This window comes from Echiichthys vipera (assembly GCF_963691815.1).
Source record: "Echiichthys vipera genome assembly, chromosome: 4".
Lineage (NCBI taxonomy): Eukaryota > Metazoa > Chordata > Actinopteri > Perciformes > Trachinidae > Echiichthys > Echiichthys vipera.
The window spans coordinates 34,947,909-34,963,611 of NC_139829.1; the positions used below are offsets into that span (position 1 = coordinate 34,947,909).

Consider the following 15,703-nt stretch of genomic DNA (forward strand, 5'->3'; position numbering starts at 1 on the left):
CAAACCTCCGTCTTTTTCGGTTCGTTGTGGTTCAGCCGTGTTCCCGCTCCGGAAAGCCCGTTCAGTCCGCTCTCTCGTCTCCAGCCGCTGACATGGCCAAGCCAAGAGTCTTCTTCGATGTCGCCTGTGGCAGCGACACCATCGGCCGGATTGTGATGGAGGTAAACCCGCCTGTGGTGCAGTGAGGCCGGGGAGCGCGTACCGTCACACCGGTTACTGTTAAACCTCCACAGAAAATCCCCTTAATTCTCTTTATTATTAATATTGTGTGTTCGTTGCATTAGTGCGGAAACGTAAACCCGGTTTAAACCGTTAACGGCAGCATGCACGAGCTGTCACGAGCGCAGCAATCTTGAATGAACCACGTGCACGTGTTTGTGGCTCCGGTCCAGCTGCTAACGGGACGGATAACGGACCCGGCGATGGAGCCTTATTATCATTATTATTATTATTATTATTATTAAACTGGATTAAGCTTCATATTTATCTCACATTAATCAGCCGTGTGGTTGTTTAATATCACAACAACATTAATGTTTAATGTTCAGCTGTAAAATGAGCGGTTTGGCCTTTTTAGTATATTTTATAATTAAACATCAGTTATTATTTAAAGGTGTATTAAGAGGATTATCGCTAAAGGAGCGTTTGGATATTAAACTGATTTATATTTAATTATATAATCAGAATAATGAACTGCTAACTAATGCTGAGGCCCTTAAAAGGCCCCGTGTCTGAGTCGTAGCGGGGCCACGCTCCTCGGACAGTGCTAACGGAAGCTAATGCTAACGAATGCTAAATATTAACTGGAGCTGGTGGATAATGCTTGCGTATTGTACATACATTTATTTATTTATTTGACCTTTTTTATTTATTTATTTACATTGTATTTATTATTTAACCTTTATTTCACTGTATTAAATAATTAAATATTAATGATGTGAGGCCCTTAAAAGGCCTGCGACCCGTGTTTGAGTCGTACCGGGGGCGCGCTGCCCTGCCCGGGCAGGGCTAATGGAGGCGAATGCTAAATGCTAACAGGAGCCAAAGGTTAGAGAAACTTAAAATGCTAACTGGGGTTAACGCTAAATGCTAACTAAAGCTAATACTTTTTAGTGTTAAAATAGATATTTTCATTTTGGTGCGCTTCTACCTTTCTGCCACGTACTCTTAGGGAACGGGCTCCAGCCGCAGTGGCTCGGTTTTCTTCTGTGCTGCTGAAATGGAGCTAATTCAGAGCCAATGCTAAATGCTAACGGGAGTTAACGGAACATTCTGTCTCGGTCTCGCGCTGTTTCTTTGTGTCGGCATCTCGCGGCCTCCTGTCTTTCCAAAGCCCGGGAAAAATCTTCGCTTCGTCAACCGCCGCACGGGCGAATGTTTTTATTTTTTATTAATTATTTTATTATAATTATATTTATGTAAATTAATTAAATCGGGGTGTAAGTTTTATTTATTAAAAAAAAAAAATTGGCATCAGTCCAAAAAATACAAAATGTACAGCCTGGGGCGATTAGCATGTTAGCATCGGAAGCTAACTGCGCCGGTTCCTGTTGGAGGTTCTGGAAAGTTCCACGGGGGGAGGAGGGGGGGAGCCGGGGTCTGCAGGACCGTTAAATGCGGCTGCGGAGAAATGACAATAACACACTTAACGGTTCATAATGATTAAAATAACGTTACACAACACACACTGTAGATGATGGCGGCTCTGTGTCAAACGGTATTTATTTATATATTTATTTGTGTATTTCCGCTGTTGCAGCTTAAAGCAGCCCAAACATGCAGCCATTTTGTGCCCAGAGCTGCAGCTGCTCCATCATGGGCGTGTTCCTGATGCATTAGAGGTTTTGTGTTTTTTAAATATCCAGTAAAAACGTTTATCCTCACACGGTGCAGAGTGATGCACGATGCTACACATTTATTTATTACTGTAAAACAATAATAGAGTTATCACAGGTGCTTTAAATCCTTTAATGCTTGAATTTCACTACTTTTGAATGTGTATGTAAAATAATTTAGATATCTGTATTAGTTTAAGCTTGAATTTGACCGTTTAAGGTCTTTGAACCCTGAATAATAATTATTACAGATTAAAATGTACAAACATGGCTGCATGCAGGGTCTGCTGAATGGAACAAATCTGAAATGCTTAAAATAATCTTATAATAATCCATCAACAAGGTAATTAAAGTGCTTTACATGAACATTAAAAGCATTGGGGGGGAAGCATTAAAGGTCATTTAGAAACATATAAAAGATGTTGCAGTGCAGTTTACTTAAAAAGAGGCCGTAAACACTTTAATTTTATGTGTTTTAAGGATTTTGATGAAAAGATTTGTGTAGTTGTAGGTATTTGCGTCCAAACCGGTGTTTTCCCTTTTTGAATGAATCATCCTTCTGTAGAACGATGCCCCTGAACTGTAATGTGTTGATTTTATAGCATAAAAACATTATTTTAATGTGAAGTGCAGCTGTGCAGCTCAGTCATGAGGAGCTGGAAATGCTTTAAACTCAGTGAAGAAGCTCCCGACCCGTGAGCCGCCAACGCACGCACGAGCAAACGGTCTTACATTTCTTTCCCCGCCGGCGTAAATGTAACCGGAGCCTGGGTGTCTCTTAAATGATTAAGCTGTGGTGTGTGTGTGTGTGTTCGCGTGTGATACGGGGAGCAGGTGTGCAGGCGCGCTGCAGCCCTCCCTCCCTCCCTCCCAACATAGTTGCGTGGCGGCGTCACTGCTGTGCAGGGCGTGCAGATGTCTCGCCCTGGTGCAATGCTGCATTCCTGTTGCACCGTGACACGGCACCGTTACACACTCATCTCTTAATCACTGTGTGTGTGTGTGCTGCGTGAAGTGTTGAACGCGTGAAGCCTCTTTTCAAACCTGGACTGCAGCTGATTTGGGCGCAGATGTGCACGTTAATCACGCACTGATGTTGAGCTGCTGTTCTTACACTTCTCTTTAGAGCGACTCCTGCAGGGAAAGTGGATTTCCAGCAGCTCAGAACAAAACCAGGATCAGATTAACGATAAACTCTTAAACAAACACAGGAAGTAAAACAGTAGATCAGACATTCCTTTATTCCTCCCACACACCCCCCCCCCCCCCTTTTACAGCAGCAAACATCAAAGAAGCATCAATAAATTGTAGAAGATAAAGTAAGAATATGAGAATAACAGGAACAACATCTGCACCAATATAGACTTCTGCAGACAGGCACACAGGAGAAGGTGTGACGGTTGTTCAGAGCGTCGGCTTTGAGGTGAAACACCAACATGAACCTGCGTCAGACACGTTCACAACAACCAAGAGACTAACTGAATAACATGTGACATCAGTAGATCATATAAACAATGTTAAATGTACACTAAGGCCTGCAGGAACTCTAAATCTTAAGTAGAGACAGAGCAAATATGACTGCATGTGTTTTATACAGTTGATAAATGGCATCAGTGAAACGTTGCGGTCACATTGTTGCACTTGAGCGTCAGATTAAGCTGTTACAGAAAAGAACAGTGTGTGCGAGTAGATGATTGATGTGCAGTGCGTCTCTTCCTGCTGTGGACTTTCCCCCGCTGCCTCACGGACCCGGGTGCAGAGTCTGCGGCGCTGGTTCTGGCGTGCTGCCTGCACAGATGAGCCAAACGCCGCCTCAGCGCCTGGTCACTCATTTACTCGCTTCACCCTCTGAAAAGCATCCGTGTTGGAGCGTGGCCGCGGACGCCGTTTGATCCGAACTGACTCTGTTTGATCCGAACCGACTCTGTTTGATCCGAACCGACTCTGTTTGATCCGAACCGACTCTGTTTGATCCGAACCGACTCTGTTTGATCCGAACCGACTCTGTTTGATCCGAACCGACTCTGTTTGATCCGAACCGACTCTGTTTGATCCGAACCGACTCTGTTTGATCCGAACCGACTCTGTTTGATCCTAACGGACTCTGTTTGATCCTCACTGACTCTGTTTGATCCTAACTGACTCTGTTTGATCCTGACTGACTCTGTTTGATCCTAACTGACTCTGTTTGATCCTAACTGACTCTGTTTGATCCTAACTGACTCTGTTTGATCCTAACTGACTCTGTTTGATCCTAACTGACTCTGTTTGATCCTAACTGACTCTGTTTGATCCTAACTGACTCTGTTTGATCCTAACTGACTCTGTTTGATCCTAACTGACTCTGTTTGATCCTAACTGACTCTGTTTGATCCTAACTGACTCTGTTTGATCCTAACTGACTCTGTTTGATCCTCACCGACTCTGTTTGATCCTAACTGACTCTGTTTCTGTGTCCTCAGCTCCGTGACGACGTGGTGCCCAAGACCGCCGAGAACTTCCGCGCCCTCTGCACCGGCGAGAAGGGCTTCGGCTACAAGGGCTCCATCTTCCACCGCGTCATCCCCGACTTCATGTGCCAGGTGATGACACGCAGAGTTTACAGCGTTACAACACTGTAGCCGTGTTTAACCTACACTTTAATGATGATGATGACGACAAACACTAAAGTCTGATGCAGCAAACGCAACAGTACATGAAACATTTAAATGTTTGATTAACAGCTGTAGTGACGTCTCTGGACACAGGATATTTAAGCAGCTGCAGCTCAAACATTTCCCCGTATTTACTCCTTTTGCTTTTTCCTGCTGTAATAAAATCAAACCTGTGCCGTTTTTTGTCTTAACGCTGTCACACGTCAGCGTCTCCTGCCGTCTCCTCTGTTGTTTGTCCACATCTAAAGCTGCTCATCACGTCTAAATCTACTTCTCTAGCTGTACCTGTTTTTATGTCGTCCGTCCCAAGTGCTCATGGGAGTTGTAGTGAGGTTGCATCACTTAACCAACAGTTTACTTATTCACCTTTGAGACGACGACCGTTAAATGAAACCAGTCAGAGTGGAGCGCAGGAGCAACTGTGTCTCTGTGTGTTCACACTAAAGTGATGGAGATGAAATCGTCCGAACACGAGTCACGCGTCGTTTGCTCACATTTGTCACATTTTTGATTATTTCTTTCTTCTTCCTCCTTCGATGACTCTACCACAATCTAAACTCTTACTGGCCTCTTCTTGCGTTTTGTCGCTTGAAAAGCTCAAGTTTTTCAACTTCAAGCGTTAAACGATGATGCTTCAACGCTCAGAACGAAGCGTCGTCGCGTCATTTCCATTGATTTTGAACGGCGGCGTGACGCCTTCATCGCCTCTGGTGTGAACGCACGGCTGAACTTCACCGTGTTTGTTTGTCTGGGTGTTGACGTCAACGAAACATTACTTTGGAGTCTAGAGTGAGCGTCCTCCCTCGTTGCCGTGGTGATGACGGCTTTGTTGACAGTGTTGTTGTTGTTGTTCAGGGCGGTGACTTCACCAACCACAACGGAACCGGTGGCAAATCCATCTACGGAAACAAGTTCGCCGACGAGAACTTCACCCTGAAGCACACCGGGCCGGGCATCCTGTCCATGGCCAACGCCGGCCCCAACACCAACGGCTCCCAGTTCTTCATCTGCACGTCCAAGACCACATGGTGAGCGACGCCAACGCCACACACACACAGCCAACGCCACTTTTATTACCTGTGTTTAGAACCCACAGCAGGGTTAAAGAACTTTACATATAATACGTAGGAATTTTATTTGTATTTAAAGGCATATTTCATTATATTTGATGAGGTGCGTGTGTTTTTTAACGGCGTGCATCATGTGCGTCCGTATTTTAAAGGCGTGCATCGTGTGTGCATTTTCTAACGGCGTGCATCGTGTGTGTGTCTCTAACGGCGTACTCGTGTGTGTCTCTCTCTAACGTGCTCGCTCGCCCGCAGGCTGGATGGGAAGCACGTGGTGTTCGGCTCGGTCGTCGAGGGTTACGAGGTGGTGAAGAAGATGGAGGACCGAGGCTCCCAGAGCGGCAAAACCAGCGGGAAGCTCTCCATCGTCAACTGTGGTCAGCTCTGAGCGCCGCCACACCCTCGCTGTGCTCGCCCTGTAGCCACGCCCCCACAGACCCCGCCCCCTCGCCACCCCACATTCCCCCCGTGGCCCCGCCCCTTTTCTATTCTGTTGACGTCATGTTGCTGCAGTCGTGACTTTGCCGTTTCTTTTGCATTAACATTTGTTTCAAAGTCCAAAAGTTTCTTTTGTTAAGTCGAGAAAATGAAACCAGAATAAAACGTAAACGTTGCCTTGACGACGACACGTGTGATTTATTTCTATTTTTATATTTTATTTTAACTCTGAACAAACACACATGGGGACATTTATTTATTTCTGCTTCATATTTAAAGACTTTTCTTGTTTTAATGTGAACAAATCTTAAAAAAACACCAAATATTATTTACAAATAAACTTTAATTCTAAACACAAACACTTTTCTTTTAAGTAGAGAAAATCAAACTTAAATGTTGCCATGACGACTACACACGATTTGTTTCTATATTGTTTTTTAATTTAATCTTTATTTTTGAACCCTCCTGTTCTAAATGCTCTAAACACACGGGAATATTTATTTATTTCTGCTTCATATTTAAATCTTTTTAATGGAAACAGCCGGGGTCCTTGTTCACTTCCTGTCGGCTTTAAACAGGAAGTGAACTCTGGTTAATTTGTCTTTAAAATAGTTATAAATCTGCACATCGTTGTTTCCTTATTCACATTAAAGAGAAACAAAGATCAAAGAATAACTTTGCTTTTTAGACTAAGAAAATAAAAGTGATCTTTATTTAAAGTTTAAACCTTTTTAAATGACATAAACGTTTTATACTGAAATAAAATTATTTAAAATCATAAACTGCAACATTAACACTTTTTAACTTGCAAAACTAAAATGAATAAAACAATTTGTATTTTTCTTATTTTGCTTCAAATTTAATGTTTATATATAATATAAATAACATTAAATATTACTCACAAATAAACTCAGTTACCTTATAAACACAAACTAATGTAACCTATAATATTAATTTATATATATATATGAGATAATAACAAACTAATGTAGCCTTTAATATATAAATAAATATATGCTAAGAGGTTATAACTCATATTTTCATGCCAGAATAATAAAAACACAGTTGTTTTAAAGTTTCAGTATCTAATAAAACTCTACAGCAGGAAGTGACGTGTGCAGCCTGTTCTCTGACGTTTCTGTTTCCGGGCGCCGCCATTGTTCTGCGACTTCTCTCTGTGACGTCACAGTTGGGGTATGCTGCGTTCAGGTGCCGTGGAAGGTCGGAATCTTCAGACCTCCAACTCGCAAGAGTTCACCGGACACTTGTGGAAGTGGTCGGGGACGGTGGAGGTTCCACTTCCACAAGTGTCCGGTGAACTTTTCCGAGTGGCAGGTCCGAAGGTTCCGACCTCCCACGGCACCTGAACGCAGCACCGGGCCGGTCAGAGGTCAGAGGTCAGAGGTGAGGAGGCCACAGCAGCAGCAGCTCAGGTGACGTGATTTCTGTCTCACGGGGAGAAAAGAAAGGAAGTGAGTTGGTGTCATTTTGTTCTATTTCCGGTCTAACGTTAGACTTGTTGCTGTTTAGATGACGTCAGCACTTTTGTCAGGTAAACGTTATTGTTGACGTGACTAAACAAAACATGGCGGACATTTCAAACAATGGCGGTGAAAGGTTCACGTTGGTGTGATGCGGAGGTGGAGTGTTTACTGCAGATTTGGTCGATGCAAAGATTCAAAAACAGTCGACAAGACGCACAAAAACTCTGAGGTCTACGGAAAGATCTGGAAACAAAGCCACGCATCGCCATGACGTCATCAATGCGTGTGACGTGTTACGGCGTGATGACGTATAGGCAGCAAGAAGCATTCTCCGAGGCCCAGGTAGTGTGAGTACAAACGGGCCTGGAGGGGGGGACAAGGACCCTAAAGCACGGGGCACGGGACGGAGGCACAGTGGGAGGGCGCTCTAACCTGTGACGGAGGCACAGTGGGAGGGCGCTCTAACCTGTGACGCACGCACAGTGGGAGGGCGCTCTAACCTGTGACGGAGGCACAGTGGGAGGGGGGACAGGTACAGATCAATAATAAATGTAAATAAAGAAACAACTTTAAACAAGAAACATTTGAGTTTTATAAATTGTCCCCAAATTAATTTATCAAATCATATATTTATTGATAAATAAATGATGAATTGATGTAATTATTTTATTTAAGCGGATAAATTAAGTGTTAATTTAAACATTAATATGAAATAAAGCGTAAATAAAATGTGACTTAAATTAATATTTCTGTTTTAATTTGCTTCTTTATTATTTATAAATGCATGAATGTAATATAAATATAAATAAAAACAGAAATATAACTTTGTCATATTTTATAAATGCCTTTCATTTTTATTTTATTATTTCTGGTTCTTTTAAAACATTTAAATTAAGTCTTTTATTTATTTTAACTTTAAAAAAAACAGAAAAACAGAAAAATTTAAAGACGTCAAAAGAAAAAAGTGACGCGTTTTATTTTAATATTTTAACTTTTATTTATAAAACAACAACAATAATAAAATAATGACTGTTTTTCCTGCAGGGGCCTCAGGGGGGGGGGGGCTTCAGGGGGGCCCCGGGCCTCAGGGTGGGGGGGCCTCACTTGGACCTCAGGGGGGGCTCACGGGGGCTTCAGGGGGGCCTCACTTGGACCTCGGGGGGGGGGGGCTCAGGGGGGGCCCCGGGCCTCAGGTTGACCTCCACTGACGCTGCGTTTAAATTAAATGTACAGAGTTCACGGTGACGTGGGCGTCAGCAGCTCCTCTCCGCCGTCCTCCTCTTCTTCCCAGAATGCCGTGTTTTCCTGGGGGCGTGTCTCTGGCGGGGCTGGCACACGCCCTGGCCCTTCGCCTTCCCCGGCGCCGCCCGGCACGCCAGCCCCGCCTCGCAGTCGCAGCGGCCCAGCTTCCTCCTCAGCTTGGTGGACCCTCTGAGCAGGCAGGCCTCGCCCTCCCCCGGGATCCTGGCGCAGCGTTTCCCCGTCAGGTAGCGGACGCAGCACAGACCGGGCGCACAGTCGCCCGAGCGCACGCAGCTCGCCATCTCCAACGCTGCAGGGGACGGGAACAGATCAAGTCAACGCACGTTCCACCGCAGGGTCCATAAAGCCTCGTTTCCACTGAGCAGCCACCTCAGACCACTACAGACCGCCTCAGACCACTACAGACCACTACAGACCACCTCAGACCACTACAGACCGCCTCAGACCACTACAGACCACTACAGACCGCCTCAGACCACTACAGACCACTACAGTCCACTACAGACCCCCTCAGACCGCTACAGACCACCACAGACCATTACAGTCCACTACAGACCCCCTCAGACCACTACAGACCACCACAGACCATTACAGTCCACTACAGACCCCCTCAGACCATTACAGTCCACTACAGACCACCACAGACCATTACAGTCCACTACAGACCACCACAGACCATTACAGTCCACTACAGACCACCACAGACCATTACAGTCCACTACAGACCACCACAGACCATTACAGTCCACTACAGACCCCCTCAGACCACTACAGACCACTACAGTCCACTACAGACCCCCTCAGACCACTACAGACCATTACAGTCCACTACAGACCGCCTCAGTCCACTACAGACCCCCTCAGACCACTACAGACCACCACAGACCATTACAGTCCACTACAGACCAACACAGACCACTTCCAACCACTATAGACCACTACAGACCTCTTCTGACCACTATAGACTGCCTCAGACCACTACAGACCTGTACAGGCCACTACAGATCGACTCAGACCATTTCAGTCCACTTCAGCGTCCTGTATCAATGCCGTCTACACTTGAGCGTTTTAGGCCACGCCCTTAAGTATTCATACCCCCCTCAGTGTTGCCATGGAGACCTGATCTAAACACACAGACCATAATGTTCTCTGGTCCTTAAACAGGTTTAATGATGCTGTGTAAACGGCTGTTAAACATGAAACCTGCCCCTAGTGGACACTCAGAGAACTGACGCTGACCCAGCTTCCTGATTGGACCACACAGGGCGCTGGGGGCGGGGCTTGGACACTCAGAGAACTGACGCTGACCCAGCTTCCTGATTGGACCACACAGGGCGCTGGGGGCGGGGCTTGGACACTCAGAGAACTGACGCTGACCCAGCTTCCTGATTGGACCACACAGGGCGCTGGGGGCGGGGCTTGGACACTCAGAGAACTGACGCTGACCCAGCTTCCTGATTGGACCACACAGGACGCTGGGGGCGGGGCTTGGACACTCAGAGAACTGACGCTGACCCAGCTTCCTGATTGGATCAGACAGGGTGCTGGGGGCGGGGCTTGGACACTTAGAGAACTGACGCTGACCCAGCTTCCTGATTGGACCACACAGGACGCTGGGGGCGGGGCTTGGACACTCAGAACTGACGCTGACCCAGCTTCCTGATTGGACCACACAGGAAGTCTCTATCTGGGGGCGGGGTTGGTTGGAAACGAGGCTTTAGGTCGCACTGTTTCCTGCAGAGGTGCATTCTGGGACTCGTAGTTCCAGACACTTACCTTTGGTCCTGTTGATCTGTCGGTCTGTCTCTGTGTCCACCTGTCTGTCCTCCTGTCTGTCCACCTGTCTGTCCTCCTGTCTGTCCACCTGTCTGTCCACCTGTCTGTCCTCCGGTCTGTCCGTCTGTCTCCTCTGAGCTCTGTTACTGCAGCCTCCTCCCTGAGACACAACAAATAACAATAAACAATAATTAATAAATAATGAAGTGAGTAAACAGTCAAGACAGATGTAAATAATAATAATGATAATAATAATAAATAATTAAAAATAATAATAATATGAATAAATAACAACAGTACCGGAGGAGTCTGTTCTCGGTTGGAGTTGGACGCCGTCTCCGTCCGGCGCCGTACAGGACGCTCCACCTGGTCGCCATGGGAACGAGCCTGATGGACAGGTGCAGGCCTCCACATTAATCACAATATATAACATAATATTTCTGATCAGCTGCACTTTTAATATTAAATTAGACAAAATTAACTACTCAAAATAATATATTAGGTTTAGAATAAATAAATAAATAATACAGAAATAAGTAAATACATAAATCAAAGAATAAATAAATACATTGAAAATTATAAAAATATAATATATTAGTAATATTATTTTGCTGTCCTCCATATAATTTGCATAATGACAAAGAAATAAAATAATAATATTTTAAATAATAACATAAATAATACAGAAATTTAAGAAAGAATAAATAAATACACTGAAAATAAAAAATAAAAAAATTAGTCAAAGTAAATAAATCAATAATCAATAAAACAATATTAGATCTTATTGTTCTTATTTTGGCGGGTTCTGTCTCCATAGCAACCGTGTCTGCGTGTCTCACCTGCAGCTCCGTCTCTTTGGACCTGATGGTGTTTGAGTCCAGAGCGAGTCCGTACACCAGGGACACGCAGAGGACGCCGCGCCACATCCACATCCTGCCACAGCCAATCACACGACAGATGGACCACCGATCAACCAATCACACGACAGATCAATCACACGACCGATCAATCAATCAATCAACCAATCGACCAATCACGGAGCCTCCTTCACAAACGTCACAGCTGAAGTTTTTCTGCGTTTTTGAAACAAAAAAACGATGGTGATGCTTCAGATGGAGCCGTGCGTTCGAACCCCCGGTGTCTCTGCCCCGTCTGCGTCGCCCCTCAGGACCCTCCGCTCTCTTATACCCGTCCCCCCTCTGATCTCCCCCCCCCCACACACACACACACACACACACACACACACACACACACACAGGTTTTTGAAGTCTGTGCGTTTGAAGCCCGACCGCATCACTTCCTTCCTGCAGCCTCAGGTGAAGGCGGGGACGCTTTTAAACGTGACACCGCAGAGATGAAAACACACCTGGAGACGAGTGTTTACAGAGGATTAAAGCTGAGTCAGCACACACACACACACACACACACGGACACACACACAGAGACACACACACACACGGACACACACACACACACAGGGACACACACACACACACAGAGACACACCAGCACACACACACGAACACACACACACACAGAGACACACACACACACACACACACAGACTCGCACACACACACACACACAGACTCACACACACAGAGACACACACACACACAGACTCACACACACGCACACACACACACACACAGACTCACACACACACACACAGAGACACACACAGACACACACAGACACAGAAACTCTAAACTTAACCGTCTCCTTTAGTGTCTAAACTTAACCGTCTCCTTTAGTGACTAAACTTAACCGTCTCCTTTAGAGACTAAACTTAACCGTCTCCTTTAGTGACTAAACTTAACCGTCTCCTTTAGTGACTAAACTTAACCGTCTCCTTTAGTGACTAAACTTAACCGTCTCCTTTAGTGTCTAAACTTAACCGTCTCCTTTAGAGACTAAACTTAACCGTCTCCTTTAGAGACTAAACTTAACGGTCTCCTTTAGTGACTAAACTTAACCGTCTCCTTTAGAGACTAAACTTAACGGTCTCCTTTAGTGTCTAAACTTAACCGTCTCCTTTAGTGTCTAAACTTAACCGTCTCCTTTAGTGACTAAACTTAACCGTCTCCTTTAGTGTCTAAACTTAACCGTCTCCTTTAGAGACTAAACTTAACCGTCTCCTTTAGAGACTAAACTTAACGGTCTCCTTTAGTGTCTAAACTTAACCGTCTCCTTTAGTGTCTAAACTTAACCGTCTCCTTTAGTGACTAAACTTAACCGTCTCCTTTAGAGACTAAACTTAACCGTCTCCTTTAGTGTCTAAACTTAACCGTCTCCTTTAGTCTAAACTTAACCGTCTCCTTTAGAGACTAAACTTAACCGTCTCCTTTAGTGTCTAAACTTAACCGTCTCCTTTAGTGACTAAACTTAACCGTCTCCTTTAGAGACTAAACTTAACCGTCTCCTTTAGAGACTAAACTTAACCGTCTCCTTTAGTGACTAAACTTAACCGTCTCCTTTAGTGTCTTAACTTAACCGTCTCCTTTAGAGACTAAACTTAACCGTCTCCTTTAGTCGTCTAAACTTAACCGTCTCCTTTAGTGACTAAACTTAACCGTCTCCTTTAGAGTCTAAACTTAACCGTCTCCTTTAGTGTCTAAACTTAACCGTCTCCTTTAGAGACTAAACTTAACCGTCTCCTTTAGTGTCTAAACTTAACCGTCTCCTTTAGAGACTAAACTTAACCGTCTCCTTTAGAGACTAAACTTAACCGTCTCCTTTAGAGACTAAACTTAACCGTCTCCTTTAGTGACTAAACTTAACCGTCACCTTTAGTGTCTAAACTTAATGGTCTCCTTTAGTGACTAAACTTAACCGTCTCCTTTAGTGTCTAAACTTAACCGTCTCCTTTAGTGTCTAAACTTAACCGTCTCCTTTAGTCGTCTAAACTTAACCGTCTCCTTTAGTGACTAAACTTAACCGTCACCTTTAGTGTCTAAACTTAACCGTCTCCTTTAGAGACTAAACTTAACCGTCTCCTTTAGTGTCTAAACTTAACCGTCTCCTTTAGAGACTAAACTTAACCGTCACCTTTAGTGTCTAAACTTAACCGTCTCCTTTAGAGACTAAACTTAACCGTCTCCTTTAGTGACTAAACTTAACCGTCTCCTTTAGTGACTAAACTTAACCGTCTCCTTTAGTCGTCTAAACTTAACCGTCTCCTTTAGTCGTCTAAACTTAACCGTCTCCTTTAGTGACTAAACTTAACCGTCTCCTTTAGTCGTCTAAACTTAACCGTCTCCTTTAGTCGTCTAAACTTAACCGTCTCCTTTAGTCGTCTAAACTTAACCGTCTCCTTTAGTGACTAAACTTAACCGTCACCTTTAGTGTCTAAACTTAACCGTCTCCTTTAGAGACTAAACTTAACCGTCTCCTTTAGTGACTAAACTTAACCGTCACCTTTAGTGTCTAAACTTAACCGTCTCCTTTAGAGACTAAACTTAACCGTCTCCTTTAGTGACTAAACTTAACCGTCTCCTTTAGTGACTTAACTTAACCGTCTCCTTTAGAGACTAAACTTAACTGTCACCTTCTATTTCCTGTTTACTAAATTACTAAATGAATGTTCTACTTAAAGTTAGCTCTCTGGTTAGCTGCTTAGCTAAGTCATGTTCTAGCTAGTAGCTTTCTAGTTAATGTTAGCTTCTAGCTAAGTAATGCTAGCTGACTTAATAAGTTAGCTTTCTCGTTAAATGGGCTAATGTTAGCTGGTTAAGCAGCTAATGTTAGCTTCCAGCTAAGTAATGCTAGCTGACTTACTAAGTTAGCTTTCTCGTTAAATGGGCTAACGTTAGCTGGTTAAGTAGCTAAAGTAACTAGTAGCTCTTCTTAGCTAACTTATGTTAGTTCTCTGGGTAAGTAGCTAATGTTAGCTCTCGAGCTAAGTTTCATGTCGTAATAATGTGACTTTATTGCAGCGTCAGAGTTTGAGGTTTAGAGGCAATAAAGGTTTAAGTGTCAGTGGTCGTCACCGTGGTAACAACAAACTCGGATAAATCACTGAATTCATAAACGTTTTGCAATAAGCTTCTTTAAATAACTCTTAATGTTTGTAACATTCATCAGCAGGTTTATCACCAAAGAGAGAAAAAACACGACAAAATCAAAATGAAAAACAGAATAAAATAAATAAATCAATGACGTCATTAATACGACGTTAAATGTGTTTTATTAATTTAAACCTCGTCCTTTTTTCGGATCCGTCGCCGTCAGCGTTAAAATCGCTCACGTGTCGAATTTTAGTCACTATTAGTAATGGCTAAATACCACACATAAGCTAGCATTAGCTTCATTTAGCATCAGGACATATGCCAGAGTTAGCTTCAGTAAGTGTCAGAACGTAATCTAGCGTTACCTTCCTTTAGCATGAGGACAGAAGCTAGCATTACCTTTTTTTAGCATCAGGACAGAAGCTAGCGTTAGCTTCCTTTAGCATGAGGACAGAAGCTAGCATTACCTTCCTTTAGCATCAGGACAGAAGCTAGCGTTAGCTTCTTTAGCATCAGGACAGAAGCTAGCATTAGCATCTGTCAGATGTTTTGACGTTGATTCGTTTTGTTTCTTTGTTTGAACAAAAACAGAACAAAAGTCTTTTTCTCTGAGTCGTTACAGTCGGTGCTCACAACGCTCTGACCCCGAGCGACACGCCACCGGGAACACGCCGCCCACGGGAACAGGCCGCCGGGAACACGCCCGCGGGAACACGCTCACGGGAACACGGCGCCGGGAACACGGCGCCGGGAACACGCCCACGGGAACACGCCCACGGGAACACGCCCACGGGAACACGCTCACGGGAACACGCTCACGGGAACACGCCGCCGGGAACACGCCCGCGGGAACACGCCCACGGGAACACGCCCACGGGAACACGCCCACGGGAACACGCCCGCGGGAACACGCCCACGGGAACACGCCCACGGGAACACATGGTTTTATATTTCTGACGTATTTTTTCAGTTGTGGCGTCTTTAAGCCTCCGTAGCCTCAATGTTCTGGAAACAGGTGATGATGTGGAAAAGTGATCAGTGCTGACGTGAAGACGGCCTGGTTTCTGATTCACACACACACACACACACACACACACACACACACATACACACACACAGACACACACACACATACACACACACACACATACACACACACAGACACGCACACACACAGAC

The 15,703-nt window shown here is 44.5% G+C and overlaps 1 protein-coding gene across 1 annotated transcript; it reads left to right on the top strand.

Annotated features, from left to right (window-relative positions):
• Window positions 1–6,176, top strand: ppiaa (peptidylprolyl isomerase Aa (cyclophilin A)). The gene is made up of 4 exons (XM_083912902.1): window positions 1–161; window positions 4,298–4,417; window positions 5,345–5,517; window positions 5,812–6,176. Exons 1-4 carry the CDS (start codon window positions 93–95, stop codon window positions 5,942–5,944), a joined length of 495 nt encoding a protein of 164 aa, XP_083769028.1. The 5' UTR covers window positions 1–92; the 3' UTR covers window positions 5,945–6,176.
• The last annotated feature ends 9,527 nt before the right edge of the window (window positions 6,177–15,703 follow it).